The 15,778-nt window shown below is 38.9% G+C and overlaps 1 protein-coding gene across 4 annotated transcripts in view; it reads left to right on the top strand.

Annotated features, from left to right (window-relative positions):
- The window catches only part of CRIM1 (cysteine rich transmembrane BMP regulator 1), a 195,015-nt gene that overhangs the window by 111,175 nt on the left and 68,062 nt on the right, over positions 1-15,778 (top strand). For all 4 annotated transcript variants that reach the window (XM_016948339.3, XM_016948342.3, XM_016948341.3 and 1 more), the window contains 2 exons: positions 10,017-10,199; positions 12,622-12,819. In XM_016948339.3, the coding sequence (XP_016803828.3) occupies positions 10,017-10,199; positions 12,622-12,819 (381 nt within the window). The remainder of the gene's footprint in view (positions 1-10,016; positions 10,200-12,621; positions 12,820-15,778) is intronic.

The following is a 15,778-nucleotide window of genomic DNA, read 5'->3' as shown; positions in this document are numbered from 1 at the left end:
GTGTTTCCTATGGGTGAGGAACCGGAGTGCCCTTCTTCTCTCCTTGCTTCTTGGTTCTAGATACCCATGGGTCATTCCTTTCTTATCAGAACATAGACTTTATGTCTTGCTCCAGTCTGATGTGTCTCAAACTACTAATAGCCATACCTCTACCTTAGCAACCTTGGGATCAGTCTGCAGGGCCTGTCCTCATTTATTGCCACTTATTGTAGAGCCCTGACTTCTGGAATAGGATTTGCCATCTGTCGTGAGAAGATGTTGAGTGGACAAAACACAGTCACTACATCTCTGGTCGTTGCTTTTTTCTTGCCACCATAAACTTGTTGAGTGATCTTTGCTTTCTTCCTAATCCTGCGGAACTGTCTCTATTGATATATCAGTCATTCACGTGTAGAGGAGACTAGGAACTAATACTGTGAAGATTCATAATCCTACAGAATATTGTTAAGAACATTCTGTCTCAAAGCCTGCATTTTACTTCTTTTGATATATACATTCATACTCATACACACACATATATATTGATAGATGAATGTGTTTGTGTATGTATATATAAATATACTTACCACCTAGTGTCCTAGAAAAATCTGTTGTTGTAAGGTCACCATTAGAAGATACTACATATCAAAGATTCATTATCATCACTTAGAAAAGCAGAGGTCTATTTTATATGTATAAAACCACTCGCTTATACACAGAGGATTTGAGGAAACTTTACAGTGAGAACAGATTCCATAACATAGTGATAAAATATTTATGAGAAAGGAGAATCACAGCCATAGAATTGTAAGTAAAAGTTGAAAGTGAAAAATCAAACAGAAAGCACCCACGGGTATACAGTCCATCAGTGCCTATGCAGTTGTGGGAGTTAAATGTTAAATTAGGCCCCCAGTTTTCTGGCCATCAAAGTGAAAAGGGAGATAGGGTCAAATACGCTATTCTTATTTTCAAAGAGGAAAAACCCTGCTGGATGGGACGACTGTCTCTCTAATAGCGATTTTTCATGTGGAAAGGAATGGATTTTATCCCACTGAATGATGAAGTTGATCATGTGCTTAATTGCGTTAACACCACAAATGCAGAAACTGGTTTCCTGGGATTGTTCTCAATAAAAAGCAAAGGCAAAATATTAAAATACAACTCAGTTCCAAAAGGTCAGATTGACACAGCTAGACCCTAGGTGCTTGGAACATTGTTTCTCAATTTTGCAAACTGCCCAACCATGGTGAGGTGGATCCAAAGACCCCAGTTCAGGAGACTGTGGGTAGAATGTTAACATGACTGACCCCACATGCAGAAATGGATTATGCACTGCCGCACTCACTTCCTATGCTGCCATCCATGTGATCCATATGCTTATGTTTTTTTTCTTTTTAAAATCAACTTTAAAGCGAAAACATACAATTTTAAAATACACAGAACTCGAAAACTCGTGAGTTTTGAAAACACTAGCCTGATGAGTAGATGCAGAGAGAGCATCCTCCATAAATATTACTTTGTTTTTGTAGTTTGATTTTATTTTGTTGTGGCGGAGGGATGGGAGAGTTGCAGACCAGTTCATGACAGTTTGTAACTGCATTCTCTGACAAGCGCCGAAAGTAGAACTTATGAGGCTTTGGCTGAACAAGATCCTTGTTATTTAGAAACCAAAGGAACAGGTGGTATGATTATGTTCCTTTTATGTGAACTTAGAAGTCATCAAAATCATCACCTAGAAATATGACCTCCAAAGCAGTGTTGTAACAGCCCTCCACCTTCGTCAAGAACCCACTGTACGTCTGCTCCGGCCCACAAACAAATGTCCCATCAGCAGTCAGCTGGAGCTGGACAATGGCCTCTACTGTTAGATGGGTGTATGCTCTCCACTTAACACAGTACCCCCTGCTGTCTTACACATGGCCCACCTCTTGTTCCTGGAGGCATTTGGGTTTGAAATCCTCGGTGTAGAATGTGCAAGTGATTATTTGGTTTCTTAGATACGAGCATTTGTCCAACGTATATACACAAACATCTAGATAAAATGGAATATCTTGGTTGGAATGTCGTAGCCAAAAGCTGACTCTGTCTGTATGACCTACTTATGAAGCGTTCCCCAAGTGAGTAAATGAATTAGTCTATAGTATTGTTATTGGATATAAGCCAGTTGAAACTACCAGAAATATTTTTAGCCTTACGGTATTTAATACTGAACCATTAGTTCTGACAGCATAGTTAGCAGGGCCAGGTGTATATTGAGGCTAGCCCCCATTCACAGCTCTAAGCAAGTCATCAGCACAAAAGAGGAAGAGTACCCTCTTCCCAGTGGTGCCAAGAGTGGTGGGTGGATGGGGTGGGGATGGGAGCATTACTGTGTATGGCACAACTAGCCAAAAGCAATTTCAGGGGGTTATGAAGTAAGTTCAGAGAAAGGGGATCTGAATACAACTTAGCGTGTGTTTTTAGCCTGTTTTGTGCCATTTGAAATACTTCTGTTTTGGAGCACTGTCCCTGTAGCACTCTGCTTCTCACAGCAGTATTAAAATGCAGCACTAACAATGAGGAGCCTGGATGAAGGTCATTTTGCCCACCCAGTAATTAGTTCCTGTTTTATTCAGACATATACGAAAGGCTAATAAAAACTGGAAGTAATCTTATGTTGGCCCTGACAGAATTTTCTCTAAGACAGTAACATGTGAAATCACCATTTAAAGGGGAGCCGTACCCAGCGTCAGCTTGCTCCTCATGTAAAATTTTGGCCTAGAAAATTCAGACCTGCAGGCTGTTAATTTAAAAAAAAAACGCTAGTACAGAAAACATTGATTAAGAACCCACTGTCTATATAGCAATTATGCTCGTAATGTTTCTAAGGACATAATGTCTTCTACTGATAGAATAATGGAGATATTCTGATACTTTGAGAGAAATACTCCACTCAGTATGTGTTTATTGAGCACCCCTCATGTTCCTGGGGCCTTGTTAAGCTAATTTTGTTAAAGAGTGAAACAGATTGTTGTAATCCTTTCTAAGGGTTGTTCTCTTTCCCTTTTCCTGAAATAGGATATGCTTGGTGTCCTCCAGCACACACACACACTTCCCTCTTCTCCCTGTGGAATAAGCCAATTGAAACTAGCAAACATATTTTTAGTCTTATAGTATTTAATACCGAGCCATTAATTATGAGAGTATAGTTAGCAAGACCAGATATTTATTGAGGCTAGTCCACATTCACAACTTTAAGAACATGTCATCAGTATAATTAATAAAGGGAAAACTTAAGGATTTAAAAACACACAGAACTCAAGAACTCCTGAGTTTTGAAAACACTAGCCTGAATGAATAGATGGAGAGAACATCCTCCATGAATAGTCCTTCTCTTTTCACTTTGGTTTGAATTTGTTTTGGTGGAGGGATGGGACAAGCTGCATGTCGAAGCTGCAGAGAGTTATCTAGAAGATTTAGCTATGAAAAGTGATGAAGGTGGCTACACTAAACAACAGATACTCAGTGTAGAGGAAGCAGCCTTGTATGGAAAGAAGATGCCACCTGGGACTTTCATAACAAGAGAGAAGAAGTCAATGCCTGGCTTCAAAGAATAGGCTGATTCTTATTAGGGGCTAATGCAGCTGATAGCTTTAAGCTAAACCCCACGGCTGTTAAGAATTATGCTAAATCTACTCTGCCTGTGCTTTATAAATGGAACAACAAAGCCTGGATGACAGCATGGTTTATTGATTATTTTAAGCCCACCATTGAGACCTACTACTCAGAAAAAGAGATTTCTTCCAAAATATTACTGCTCATTGACAATGCACCTGGTCTCCCAAGAGCTCTGATGGAGGTGTACAAGATTAGTGTTGTTTTCGTGCGTAACACAACATCCATTCTGCAGCCCATGGACCAAGGAGTCATTTCAACTTTCAAGTCTTGTTAATTAAGAAAAACATTTCATAAGATTAGCTGCTGTAGATAGTCATTCCTCTGATGGATCAGAACTAAATCAATTGAAAACCTTCTGCAAAGGATTCACTCACCATTCTAGATGCCATTAAGAACACAGGTGATTCAGGGGAAGGTGTCAAAATATTAACATGGAGTTTGGAAGAAGTTGATTCCAACCCTCATGAATGACTTTGAGGAGCTGAAGACCTCAGTGGAAGAAGTAACTGCAGATGTAGTAGAAGGAGCAAGAGAACTAGAATTAAATGTGGGACCTGCAGAATGTGACTGAATTGCTGCAATCTCATGATAAAACTTGAAAGGATGAGGAGTTTCTTCTTATCGATGAGCAAAGAAAGTAGTTTCTTGAGATAGAATCTAGTCCTGGTGAGGATGCTGTGACAACATCTTCACCAGATAAAACGACAACCAGGGATTTAGACTATTACATAAATTTAGTTGATAAAGCAACAGCAGGGTTTTAGAGGATTGACTCCAGTTTTGAAACAAGTTCTACTGTAAGTAAAATGCTATCAAACAGCATCACATGCTACAAAGAAATCTTTCATGAAAGGAAGAGTTAGTCAATGTGGCAAACTTCATTATTGTGTTATTTAAAGAAATTGCCACAGCCACCCCAACCTTCAGCAACCACCATCCTTATCAGTCAGCAGCCATCAGCATCAAGGCAATACCCTCCACCAGCAGAAAGATTACTATTTACTGAAGGCTCAGATGATCGTTAGCAGTTTTTAGCAATAAAGTATTTTAAATTAAGGAATGTACATTGTTTTTTAGACATAATGCTATTGTATACTTAATAGACTATAGCAGGGGTGTCCAATCTGTTGGCTTCCCTGGGCCACATTGGAAGAAGAAGATTGTCTTGGGCCACATGTAAAATACACTAACACTAATGATAGCTGATTAGCTTAAAAACACACACACACACACACACACACACACACACACACACAAAATCTTACAATGTTTTAAGAAAGTTTGCATTCAAAGCCATCCTAGGCCTCATGTGGCCCGCAGGCTGCAGGTTAGACAAGTATGGACTACAGTACAGTGTAAACATAACTTTTAAATGCACTGGGAAGCCAAAAAGTTTGTGTGACTTGCTTGAGCTGGTCTGGAACTGAACCCACAATATCTTTGAGGTGTATCTATCACCATCCACCAATCAGTGTAGTTTGGTAGGCAGTAGCATGTACTAATAGTCTATATTACAAAATTCTCTTTTAGGAGTTCTGAAGTATATTCAAGAAGGAAGGGAAGATTCCAGAACTTAGAAACTTAAAGTTTAATTTTGCAGACACAAAACACATACAAAAAATCACTAAAAAGGCACTTCTGTGCTTCATATTGAGAAGTACAAATTACACAGTAAATTATTTCTTCATAACACTTTTCCACATCCACTTAAATCACCCTTTTGTGGAGATTGTGGCAATCTCCACACTGTTCTGAGATTCACATCTACCCCGATAGGTGAAGAAGTAATTGGTCATTGCTCCTCAAAAACCACAGGTAGCCTTTTTATCATATACTTTACTTAAGAGCCTCTATAAATCTCTTTGAACATCAAACAGATTTCATTGTGTTGTGTGACTTTTTTCACCCTTAAAGATTGATTGTGTTTCCAGGCTGTGTTTTTAGGATTCTCCATCTTTCTCACTTCCACTCCCTTGATCCTTGTGCTTTTGCTAGTGAAACCTAAGTGCCACAGTTCTCTCGTCAGTCCCATCCCCTCCTGCTTAAGCTTCTGCACACCCTACCATAAAATCAAGTCCACTTGAAGCAGCTTTATTCATAACCAGAACCTGCCCTCCACACTTCCTCAGATCATGCACCAGGGTTTGTGGCTTCACCCAGATGGTAGCTGTGGTTGATCAACTCAACCAAATAATTAGTATTGATTGGTTTATATTTTTTAGTTTCCATGGATGTTCATTTTGTTAGAGTACAGTATTTTGCCTCGCTCTACAGCCTGCAAATTTAATGTATAAAAGTACTCCGTTTTCTATACTTTTTGGAACATATAGTCTAGCTGCACAATTCCTTTCAATCCCAACTCAGATTAGTTTGTTAGCTAAAAGTATATAGAAGAATTCTGAGCCATGGTAAGATGATTCTTTTTTAACATTAATTTTCTGAAAAAATGTTGTATCCATGTAGCACTAAGGAAGGAGTTTAAACATTCACATGTACTGTGTGTGCACACATAAAATCACTGCCTCATTCATGTGACTTTAAGCAAATCACGTCATCTCTTTAAGTTTCATCTTCATTATCGAAAAAACTGGTATTAATAATACTCGTTCTGTCTTCTTAGCGGGGTTGTTATAAAATAAATATAAAGTAATTGTCCTTGAGTATAATGCAAATGCAAATATCCTCCAAATGCGGTGAAAGTATTTTAGACATGCAAGGGGACATATTAAATGATTTGGGGACGGATAGAAGAGCCCTTGAAAGATGGGGATATCATCATCCAGCTTTCACCGGCAGATTGAGCAGGGCTCATCACCTCAGGAGAACTTTCTTCAGCTTAGGAGTACTTTTTTAAAAAATAGCTTTAGGAGACACCATGCAATTTACCAACTTAAGTTGTGCAATTCTGTTGTTTTCAGTGTATGCTCAGAGTTGTGCAATCATCAGCACAATCAGTTTCAGAACATTTTCATCAAGCCATCAGAAAACTCCTGAACTGATTGCAGTCACTGCCCATTTTCCCCCTAAGCTCTCAGTTCTAGGCAACCACTAATCTACTTTCTATCTCTATGGACGTGCCTATGATGGGTGTTTCATATAAGTAGAGTTATATAATATTAATACCTTGTCTTTTGTGACTGGCTTCTTTCACTTAGCGTAATATTTTCAAGTGTCATTCATGTTACATTGCATATCAGAACTTCATTTCTTTTTATGGCCACGTAATATTTTATTGTATAGATATACTACTTTTTGTTTATATATCAGTTAATGGATATTTAGGTTCATTCTTTCTTGGCTCTTGGGCTGCTAGGAACATTTGTTTATAGTGCTTTTTTGTGGGTATATATTTTCATTTCTCTTGGGTATATACCTAGGAGTAGAGTTGCTTGATGATATGGTAACTCAAATTAAGAAACTCACAAACTGTTTTCCAAAGCAGCTGTGCTTTTACATCCTCACTAAAAATCTATGAGAATTCCAGTTTCTCCACATCCTCATCAGTGCTCGTTACTATTTTTTAATTATATCCATCATAGTGGGTGTGAAATGGTGTTCATTGCAGCTTAGATTTGAATTCCCCGAGTGACTGATGATTCGAGCATCTTTTCATGTGTTTATTGTCCATTTCTGTCTTATTTGAAGAAGTGTCTGTTCAAAGTTTTGCCCGTTTTGATTAGATTATTTTTATCATTTAATTATGGGAGTTCTCAGTACCAGTTTTTTAAAATCAGATATATGATTGCAAATACTTTCTCCCAATCTGTAGGGTTGTCTTTTTACCTTTTTGATGGTGTCCTTTTAAGTCCCAAAATTGATGAAGTCCAGTTTATCTGTTTTGTTCCTTTGTTGCTTATGCTTTGAATGTCACATCTAAGAAACCACTCCCTAATCAAAGGCCACAAAGATTAACTGTTATACTTCCTTCTAAGAGCACTATAGGTGTAGCTGTTGTATTTAGATCATAACTCTATGATTCATTTTGAGTTAATTTTTGTATATGGTGTGAGGCATAGGGTTTTCTTCTTTACTCTTTTGCATGTAGATAATGCAAAAGACTTTCAACCTCAGGCCTGGCATGGTGGCTCACACCTGTAATCCTAGCACTTTGGGAGGCCAAGGTGGTTGGATCACTTGAGGTCAGAGGAGTTCAAGACCAGCCTGGCCAACATGGTCTTTACTAAAAATACAAAAATTAGCTGGGCATGGTGTCATGCACCTGTAGTCCCAGATACTTGGGAGGCTGAGGCAGGAGAATCACTTGAACCCAGGAGGTAAAGGTTGCAGTGAGCTCAGATCACGCCACTCCACTCCAGCCTGGGTGACAGAGTGAGACTCTATATCAAAAAAAAAAAAAAGACTTTGAACCCCATTGAGTCTTGGCCATCTTGTCAAAATATCTGTAAATGTGATAGTTTATTTCTGAACTCTCAATTCCATTGAACTATATATCTATCCCTGTGGCAGTACCACATAGTCTTGATTACTATAGCATTGTATTATGTTTTGAAATCAGGAAGTAGGAGTTCTCTAACTTTGTTCTCCCTTTTAAGATTGTTTTGGCAATTCTGGGTCCCTTGCATTTTCATATGAATTTTATGATCAGCTTATCAATTTCTACAAAAGAGCCAGCTAGGAGTTTGATAGAGATTGCATTGAACATGTAGATCAATTTGGGGAATATTTCCATTTAAACAATGTTGTCTTTCAATCCATGAACACGGGATGTCCCGTTTATTTAGGCCTTTTTAGTTTTTTGAAAATGTTTTGTTATTTTCAAAATACAAGTTTGCACTTATGTTATTAAATTTATTCCTAAGTATTGTATACTTTTTGATGCTATTGTGATTGGAATTGTTTTCTTCATTTTCTGATTGTTCATTGCTAGGGTATACAAACACAATTTGGGGAGTTGCAATTGTACCCTGCAACTTTGTTGAACTTGTTTATACATTCTGATAGTTTTTTAGTGGATCCCTTAAAACTGTTTACATACAAGATCATGTCATCTGCAATTAGAGATAGTTTTACTTCTTCCTTTCCAATCTGGATGCTTTTAATTTATTTATTTTTCCTAATTGCTCTGGCTAGAATTTTCATTACTATGTTGAATTGAAGTGGTGAGAGCACACCTCATTGTCTTGTTCCTGATCTTAGGGGGAAAGCACTTGGACTTTTGCCATTAAGTATGAGGTTAGCTGTAGGACTTTTGTAGATGCCATTTATCAAGTTGAGGAAGTTCCATTCTATTCCTAGTTGGTTGAGCATTTTTATCATGAAAGAATATTAGATTCTGTCAGATGCCAAAAACTGTGTCTATCGAATGATCATGTTGCTTTTTTTCCTTATTGTGTGACATATCGTATTAACATTAATATTTTGGATGTTAAACCAACCTTGCATTCTTGGAATAAGTCTCACTTGGTCATGGTGTATAATTTTGTTTATATGTTGCTGGAAGTGGTCTGCTAGTAATTTTTTTTAAGATTTTTGTGTCTACATTTATAATATACTGATCTGTAGTTGTGTTTTCTTGTCTTGGTGGGAGTTATTTTAAATCAACTAAAATTAAAGAATGAATGTAGGGAGAGTGTTTCAAGGCAGAGAAAAATTTAAAAATCATTGATATCGTGATGAGACTTCTAAATATGGGACTGTGAGTCCTTAGCAGAACATAACCCTGAAGCACAATGGAGGGAGCACAAGGTTTCAGTTGAAGAGCTACTGTTTTGGCTTCTGTCGTTTGCTGTATGACTTTGAGTAAACTACCTAGGATTTCCTCACTTTTAAACTCAGGATAATAATACCTATGTCAGACCTTTATTATAGGGATTAAGTGAGGTGATACATATAGAGAGTATTTTGTTAAAGGCCAAACACTATTAAAATTATACGTGTTTATACCATGTATAGAGAAAAAGAATTTAAGAGAGAGCACTGGAGGAACAGAACATCACCACTTCAAAAAAGACCATAATAAAATTTTTGAAGCAGAACAAAACCTACTGTGGAGGCAGGATCATTCATTTGAGGTAGACAATGATTTAACCAAACAAATAGAATCACTTTAAAGCACATACCAGATATGTGAGTGTCATGGTCATAAAGTTTAGCTTTGTCTGGGATGGAAGGAAGTCATTGTAGATTTTCCTAGGGGGAATTTCTGTTCCTTGGTGTAAACTGGATAACAGTGTGTTTTATTTTATTTTGTTTTGCTTCACTTTATTGTTTTCTGTTACATGAACTTACATTGAGTTTAGTAAATTTCCATCAACTTATAACCTCCTATTAGAAATTTTCTAGAGGCTGTTTGAAAAACATCAAAGGACACAACTAAAAAATGACTACAAATATGCCTTGTTTGTTTTAACTCTTTTCAGATACAAAGCCAGCCTGCGTATTTAACAATGTGGAATATTATGATGGAGACATGTTTCGAATGGACAACTGTCGGTTCTGTCGATGCCAAGGGGGCGTTGCCATCTGCTTCACTGCCCAGTGTGGTGAGATAAACTGCGAGAGGTACTACGTGCCCGAAGGAGAGTGCTGCCCAGTGTGTGAAGGTAAGAAAAGGTGCTAATTACAGATTAACAGGAGTATACATGGTATAGAGTTCTAAAATCAAAATCGTCCTAATTCAGTCTCATCCAAAAGTAAAGGAATATTGAAGTTCCTTTTTTAGCCTTTTTTAGGACACCGTGGTCTATCTTTTAGCATGTTAAAGCCAGGTAGAGTGTGTGGAAACACTTCCCTAAGGGAAGCTATGCCTGGGTGTAGACAATGGGTCACCTCTTTCCACAGGCAATGTGAGATGTCCCAGAGTTGTTTTCCGTTCCTCCCCTGCAGTTCTAGCAATTCCTCAGCAAGTCCTAGGGCAAAGCTTTATCTTCACCCTGGCATTAGAGCTCACCACCTGCTCACCTCAGATTTCTCATTTAGGATAATGTGGGCCTCACCCTGACAGTCTCAGCTTGCCAGCCTAGAGAGGAACTAACTCTGCCACTGTCGTATTACCCAGGACCCTCCAGGGAGGTCAGGGACCTGCTACTGCTTCTCTGAAAATATGTGGTGGTTCACATGGGGTCGTGGTATCAGGTGGTGGTGACACCAGCTCAAGGCCCAGCCAGGTGTCAGGTGTGACTCCCAGGAATCTGCTTTGTCTGGATTCCCCTTTTCTCTCCAAGAAGTAATATGTTCATATTCCTTCAACAGGCTGCATCTTCCCATCACTGATGTTCATAAACAATAAGCATTTCAAAACTGTTGCTCTTAATATCACTCCCTGCAACCCACACATTTTACAGATTAGGATGTTGAAGTTCAGAAGAGAAAAGTCACTTGCCTGTAAAGTCACTTTACAGTGCAGCCAGTAACAATAACCCCATGCCCGACTGTGTCTATAGTGTTCTTCTGACAACACAACACTGTTTCCCCAGAAAGGAAGGTCTTGTGAGCCTTCCTGTCCTAACCAGGCCCCAGATCTTCAATCTAAAGTCACATGTGTTAATCTTATGCCTGATCTCTGCACACAAAGTGGGAGGGCACAGTGTCATGCCACTTTCCATACTTCCTCATTTTCATAAAATTTTCTCCTTTTGATATTTGAGCTATATTTGCAACATAATATTGAAGATCTGAAAATGTTTAAAGTATAAAAATTGCATTCCTAACGTAGTTCATAACAGTGAGTTCTTTTCCCTACTAGAGGTTATTTTACCCAACATAGGAGAAAAGTAGTTTATTTTTTAGGTGATGTTGACAATTAAAAAGAATTACTTCAAATTTTTAACCTTCCTAATTGTTTTGTTCCCTACCTGCCCCCAGTCTGCAATAGTTCTGAAACTGTGCAGCAGTTGATGCTGTAAAAATGTAGACACGAACCTCTGTGTAGTCATCATAATGAGTTGTCTGGGCATGGATCCGGTTATGTCCCACTTCCTGGAATTCAGATCCAGGCTCAACGTAGAAAAATATGTATTCTAATACTTTTTACACAGGAATTTAAAAAATCTTCTCTTGCTCAGGTCCATTGGCCGCCTCCCTCTCTGGCAGACTGCCTTCCTAACGCTGTGATGGCATTATTTTAAATGCTGACCTTCTAACTGACTTTATCATAATGTCCCACTATGTCCTTAGAATAATGATGACCAAACTCTGTGAACTGTCTGGATTCCTCTCCCAGCACAGCAGTAGTTGTTTGTTGAAGCCAGTTTTTTATGTATTTCTGAGAAAGAAAATTGAGTAATTTATCTGGTTGCTCTCAGTAGAGGGATAAGTGAGGGTTTCATATGCAGTATTTATATACTTGTCAATAACCTCAGAAACTTTTTTTTTTTTTACAGTAGCTTTGGCTACTTCTGTCTCCCACCTGGGGCTGCAGCTTAGCTTCCCAGCTTATGGGAGAAAAAATGGCCTAAGTTCACAGCCCTCCTCCAAGGCACAGTGACCCATGGTATGTCTAGACTAGCCTTGTCATGAACAAGTCCACAGCAAGACCACTGTTGCCCACATGGTCCTGCAGGTACATGAGATAGAGTTTTAGAAGTAACAATATCACTCTGACTTAGGGCATTGTTGCTTCCGCTTTACAGTTAGGGAAATTGAGGTTTGGTAAACATTTATGTCTACAACTGTGAAGACATTGTCAGAGCCTAAAATGGAGTCATGTTTTCTAATTACCAACCCACAGCTCTTGCCACAAAGCTTTCCAACTTTACAGAGTGATAACACCTGCACATTGGTTTTTTAGACTACAGATCCTCTTCTCTGGGACTGCTGTGTCAGGATGAGTAGACATAAATTCAGTGTGACAGCTTCTTTTGCATGCACCCCCAGAGACTCCTCATGCAACCCTGCGCTTCTGTTGATCACAGTGGGAATAGAACTGCTGATGACTAGAACCCAGGGAAAAAATGTCTCTGGGTACTGACAGAGATAAGATTTAGAAGATGCTCAGTCTAACTCTGAACTCATGTTCTCATTTAGATCCAGTGTATCCTTTTAATAATCCCGCTGGCTGCTATGCCAATGGCCTGATCCTTGCCCACGGAGACCGGTGGCGGGAAGACGACTGCACATTCTGCCAGTGCGTCAACGGTGAACGCCACTGCGTTGCGACCGTCTGCGGACAGACCTGCACAAACCCTGTGAAAGTGCCTGGGGAGTGTTGCCCTGTGTGCGAAGGTAAATCTTGTAGATGCTAATGAGTCCCTGGTGAATGTCTTCTGTTGGAGAAGCTTCTACCAGCGTACGTTCTTGTTTGTTTATTTCCTTGGGCATAATGTCTGCTTCACGCTGTTACCAGTTGCCAACAAATTTATCAAACAGCTCAAACTGATGATTTGAGGAAATGTTGCACGTGTAAAATGAGAATAGTGTGGTCGTTATTTTGCCATTGCAAATAGGCGCGTCTGAATACTTTACAGTATAAGAATATGTACATTTTAATTAAGTTCACTTTGAACCTAATTAACACCCAAAGGTCAGCCTAACAAAAGGAAATTGAAAATGAGACCGATGAGTCAATCTTAGCAGATTTGACTTGTGATGCTTCCATATGCCCAAGCGTCCTGGCAACTAGAAGAAAAGACTGGAACCATGAAAGCCAATTTCCACTGCCTAGTGCCGTCACCGAGTATCTGTTCTACTTCTCATATACCAATGGCTGTGGCTTTGCAATTCCTCTAGTGCTGTTATTTATGTCGTGGTTACCTGCATTTGCTATCTCTCTTCTTGTTCAGTGGAGGGAAGCCTGAGGCATCCTGGACTAGTTTTTCTGTCCCGACTCCTATTCCAGCACATTTCCTCCATCCTGGGAAGATTCTCTGCATACTTAACTCATGTCAGTCTTTAATCTTGTGTCCATGTCTGTTAGTGCAGACAAGGGCTTGAATATTTATACAGACATTTCTAATAGAGGGTATCCAGCATTAAGAAGTACATTTGCATAGTAAAATGAACTAACGTGGATCAAAAATTAATCCATGTTGAAGATGGATCTTTCTAGAATTTCTAAAAACAGATATTGAAAAATGGACTTATCTTTCCAGAAAGTCAGTTAAGTAGACTAAGTCTTTTAAATACGAAGAAATCTTGTGCTTCCACCGAAATGTTCATAAACTCAGACTCCAGAGTTTGCCTGACTAGCTTCATCAGCCTCTGAGGGGCTAGACTTATTAAAGACCTTAAAAATCTTATAAAAGTTTAAGCTTGAGGACTCTCTTTCTGTTGACATCACCAATTCCCTTGTCATTACTGTACTCAGAGTGCAGCTGCCACACTCCAGAACTTTACAGCTTCCAGATGACCAGTTTTGTGGAAGTCACCCACCCCTGCATGTATATATACTCCTCCCATTCCCTAAAGGCAGCATTTCAGTGCTGAAAACAAAAGAGCGTGTAGAAATACATATGATGGTTGTATAGTCAGCCTTACAGGAAAGGGTGCCTTACTGAAGCAGATGAAGATAAGAATGTCAGTCCCTAAGAATTAGGGACAATCTGTTGCCAACTTGAAATATTTAATTACGAATATTTGGGACACACGGTAAGGAATATGAAAAGCATAAATTCATAATCCAGTAAACATTAGCCTTTTAACCTCATGGGTCTTGTGTCATAAATTCAAAATAAAACTTTAAAAACTTGTTGAATAAAAGAGCCTTTCCTCTGGAAGTAAATGAAAGGAAGGCTGATCCTTTTGCACCCACCTTTTGCATTTATCAGCATAGCCATCATGAAGAGTGGAGAAGGAAGGCAGTTGGTGAACAGGTAAATATATATATAACTCATTTATTATCATTTTCTTAGCACACATTGATGTTTGGGTAAGGAGTGAAACTTAGTGTGGTCACTTAGAATTTGGTCTCTGCAACATCTGCATAGAGTTGTAATCTAATCATCTACTGTTTGAGAAAAGAGTTACAGTTTTGGTGAGCCATTAATTTGAAAAAATTAAGAACCTCCTGGAATTCAGATACAGCATTGGACACAAAGATAAGTAAGAGATAACCTTTAACTTTGAAGAAGCTATTTAGGCTGAGTTTTGAATTAAACCAGAAGAAAGGGAATGTCCCCGTTGAGGTATGGTGGGGTAAGTGCATCACATTTGTACCCAATTTCATTTAACCTTCAGAGCAACACTGCTGAAGCCTTTATTATCCCATTTTGGAGATGAAGACATTCAGGTTTAGGGCGATTTAGGTCATTTCCCCCAAGGGTATAGTTGCCATTGTGTGGCTGAGTGAAGATCAACTGAAGTTTGTCAGATTCGGCTCCATTTGTGCTTGCTTCCCCTGCCCCACACAGCATCCCAGCCTAACTCATGCCCTGCTTCTAGTGTCCTCACCCATCTCTACTCACCTCTGGCTTTTGGCTCTGTTGAGGAGTGAGGGCAGTCAGCGGAGGCAAGGGAGGAAATCATTTTGCAGTTTGAAAACTACTCCAGGTATTTTGAATGTGATCGTCCACCTACTGTCTCCTCGCAGTTTGAAGACCTCAGGGGAAAGATGCCTTTGAGATGCATCCCTGAGTTCACTTCTAGAGCCTCAGGTCTGGGCAGCCCCCTCCACCTCAACAGAGCTCAGCATCCTTGTCATTTCAGCGGTAAAGTTCTGCTGGCCTTTTTTCCTCTCTGTCTCTTTCATGCTCTGGCTCTGATCTCTCATCAAACCTTTCAGAAGATTCCATTTTCTGGTTCTCAGAAATAATTTATGTTGCTTTTCTTGTTTTTGTTTTTAACTTAGTTGAGTAGTGAGTTTCATATGAATGTATTTACTCTCCAATAATGCTTTCATTTTAAGATGTATTAATAATAAGAACACAGATTATTTTAGTATAGGATTAAAAAAGAGTGCACAGCTTAAGATAATGATACTAAAGGGTTATTTATGGCTACTAATAATAAACTTACAAAATAACACAAGGTGAATGGATCTTACTGCTTAGTTTATAGAGTCCAAGAAAGTCTCTGGGATCATTTGAAGACATTTTTTCTCAGCAGTCATTCAATATCATACTTAAATATAATTTCAAATGATTTCAGAGTAGCAAAAGGATTGTATGAAATAAGAAGAATTGCAAGGTGTTAATGTGCAATAAATAAGCAATCACCCAGAAATAGTTAGAGGAAAACCAGAAACACT

This window comes from Pan troglodytes, chromosome 12 (assembly GCF_028858775.2).
Source record: "Pan troglodytes isolate AG18354 chromosome 12, NHGRI_mPanTro3-v2.0_pri, whole genome shotgun sequence".
Taxonomy (NCBI): Eukaryota; Metazoa; Chordata; class Mammalia; order Primates; family Hominidae; genus Pan; species Pan troglodytes.
The sequence above is the reverse complement of the archived record's forward strand: the minus strand, read 5'-3'. Positions and strand labels throughout refer to the sequence as shown.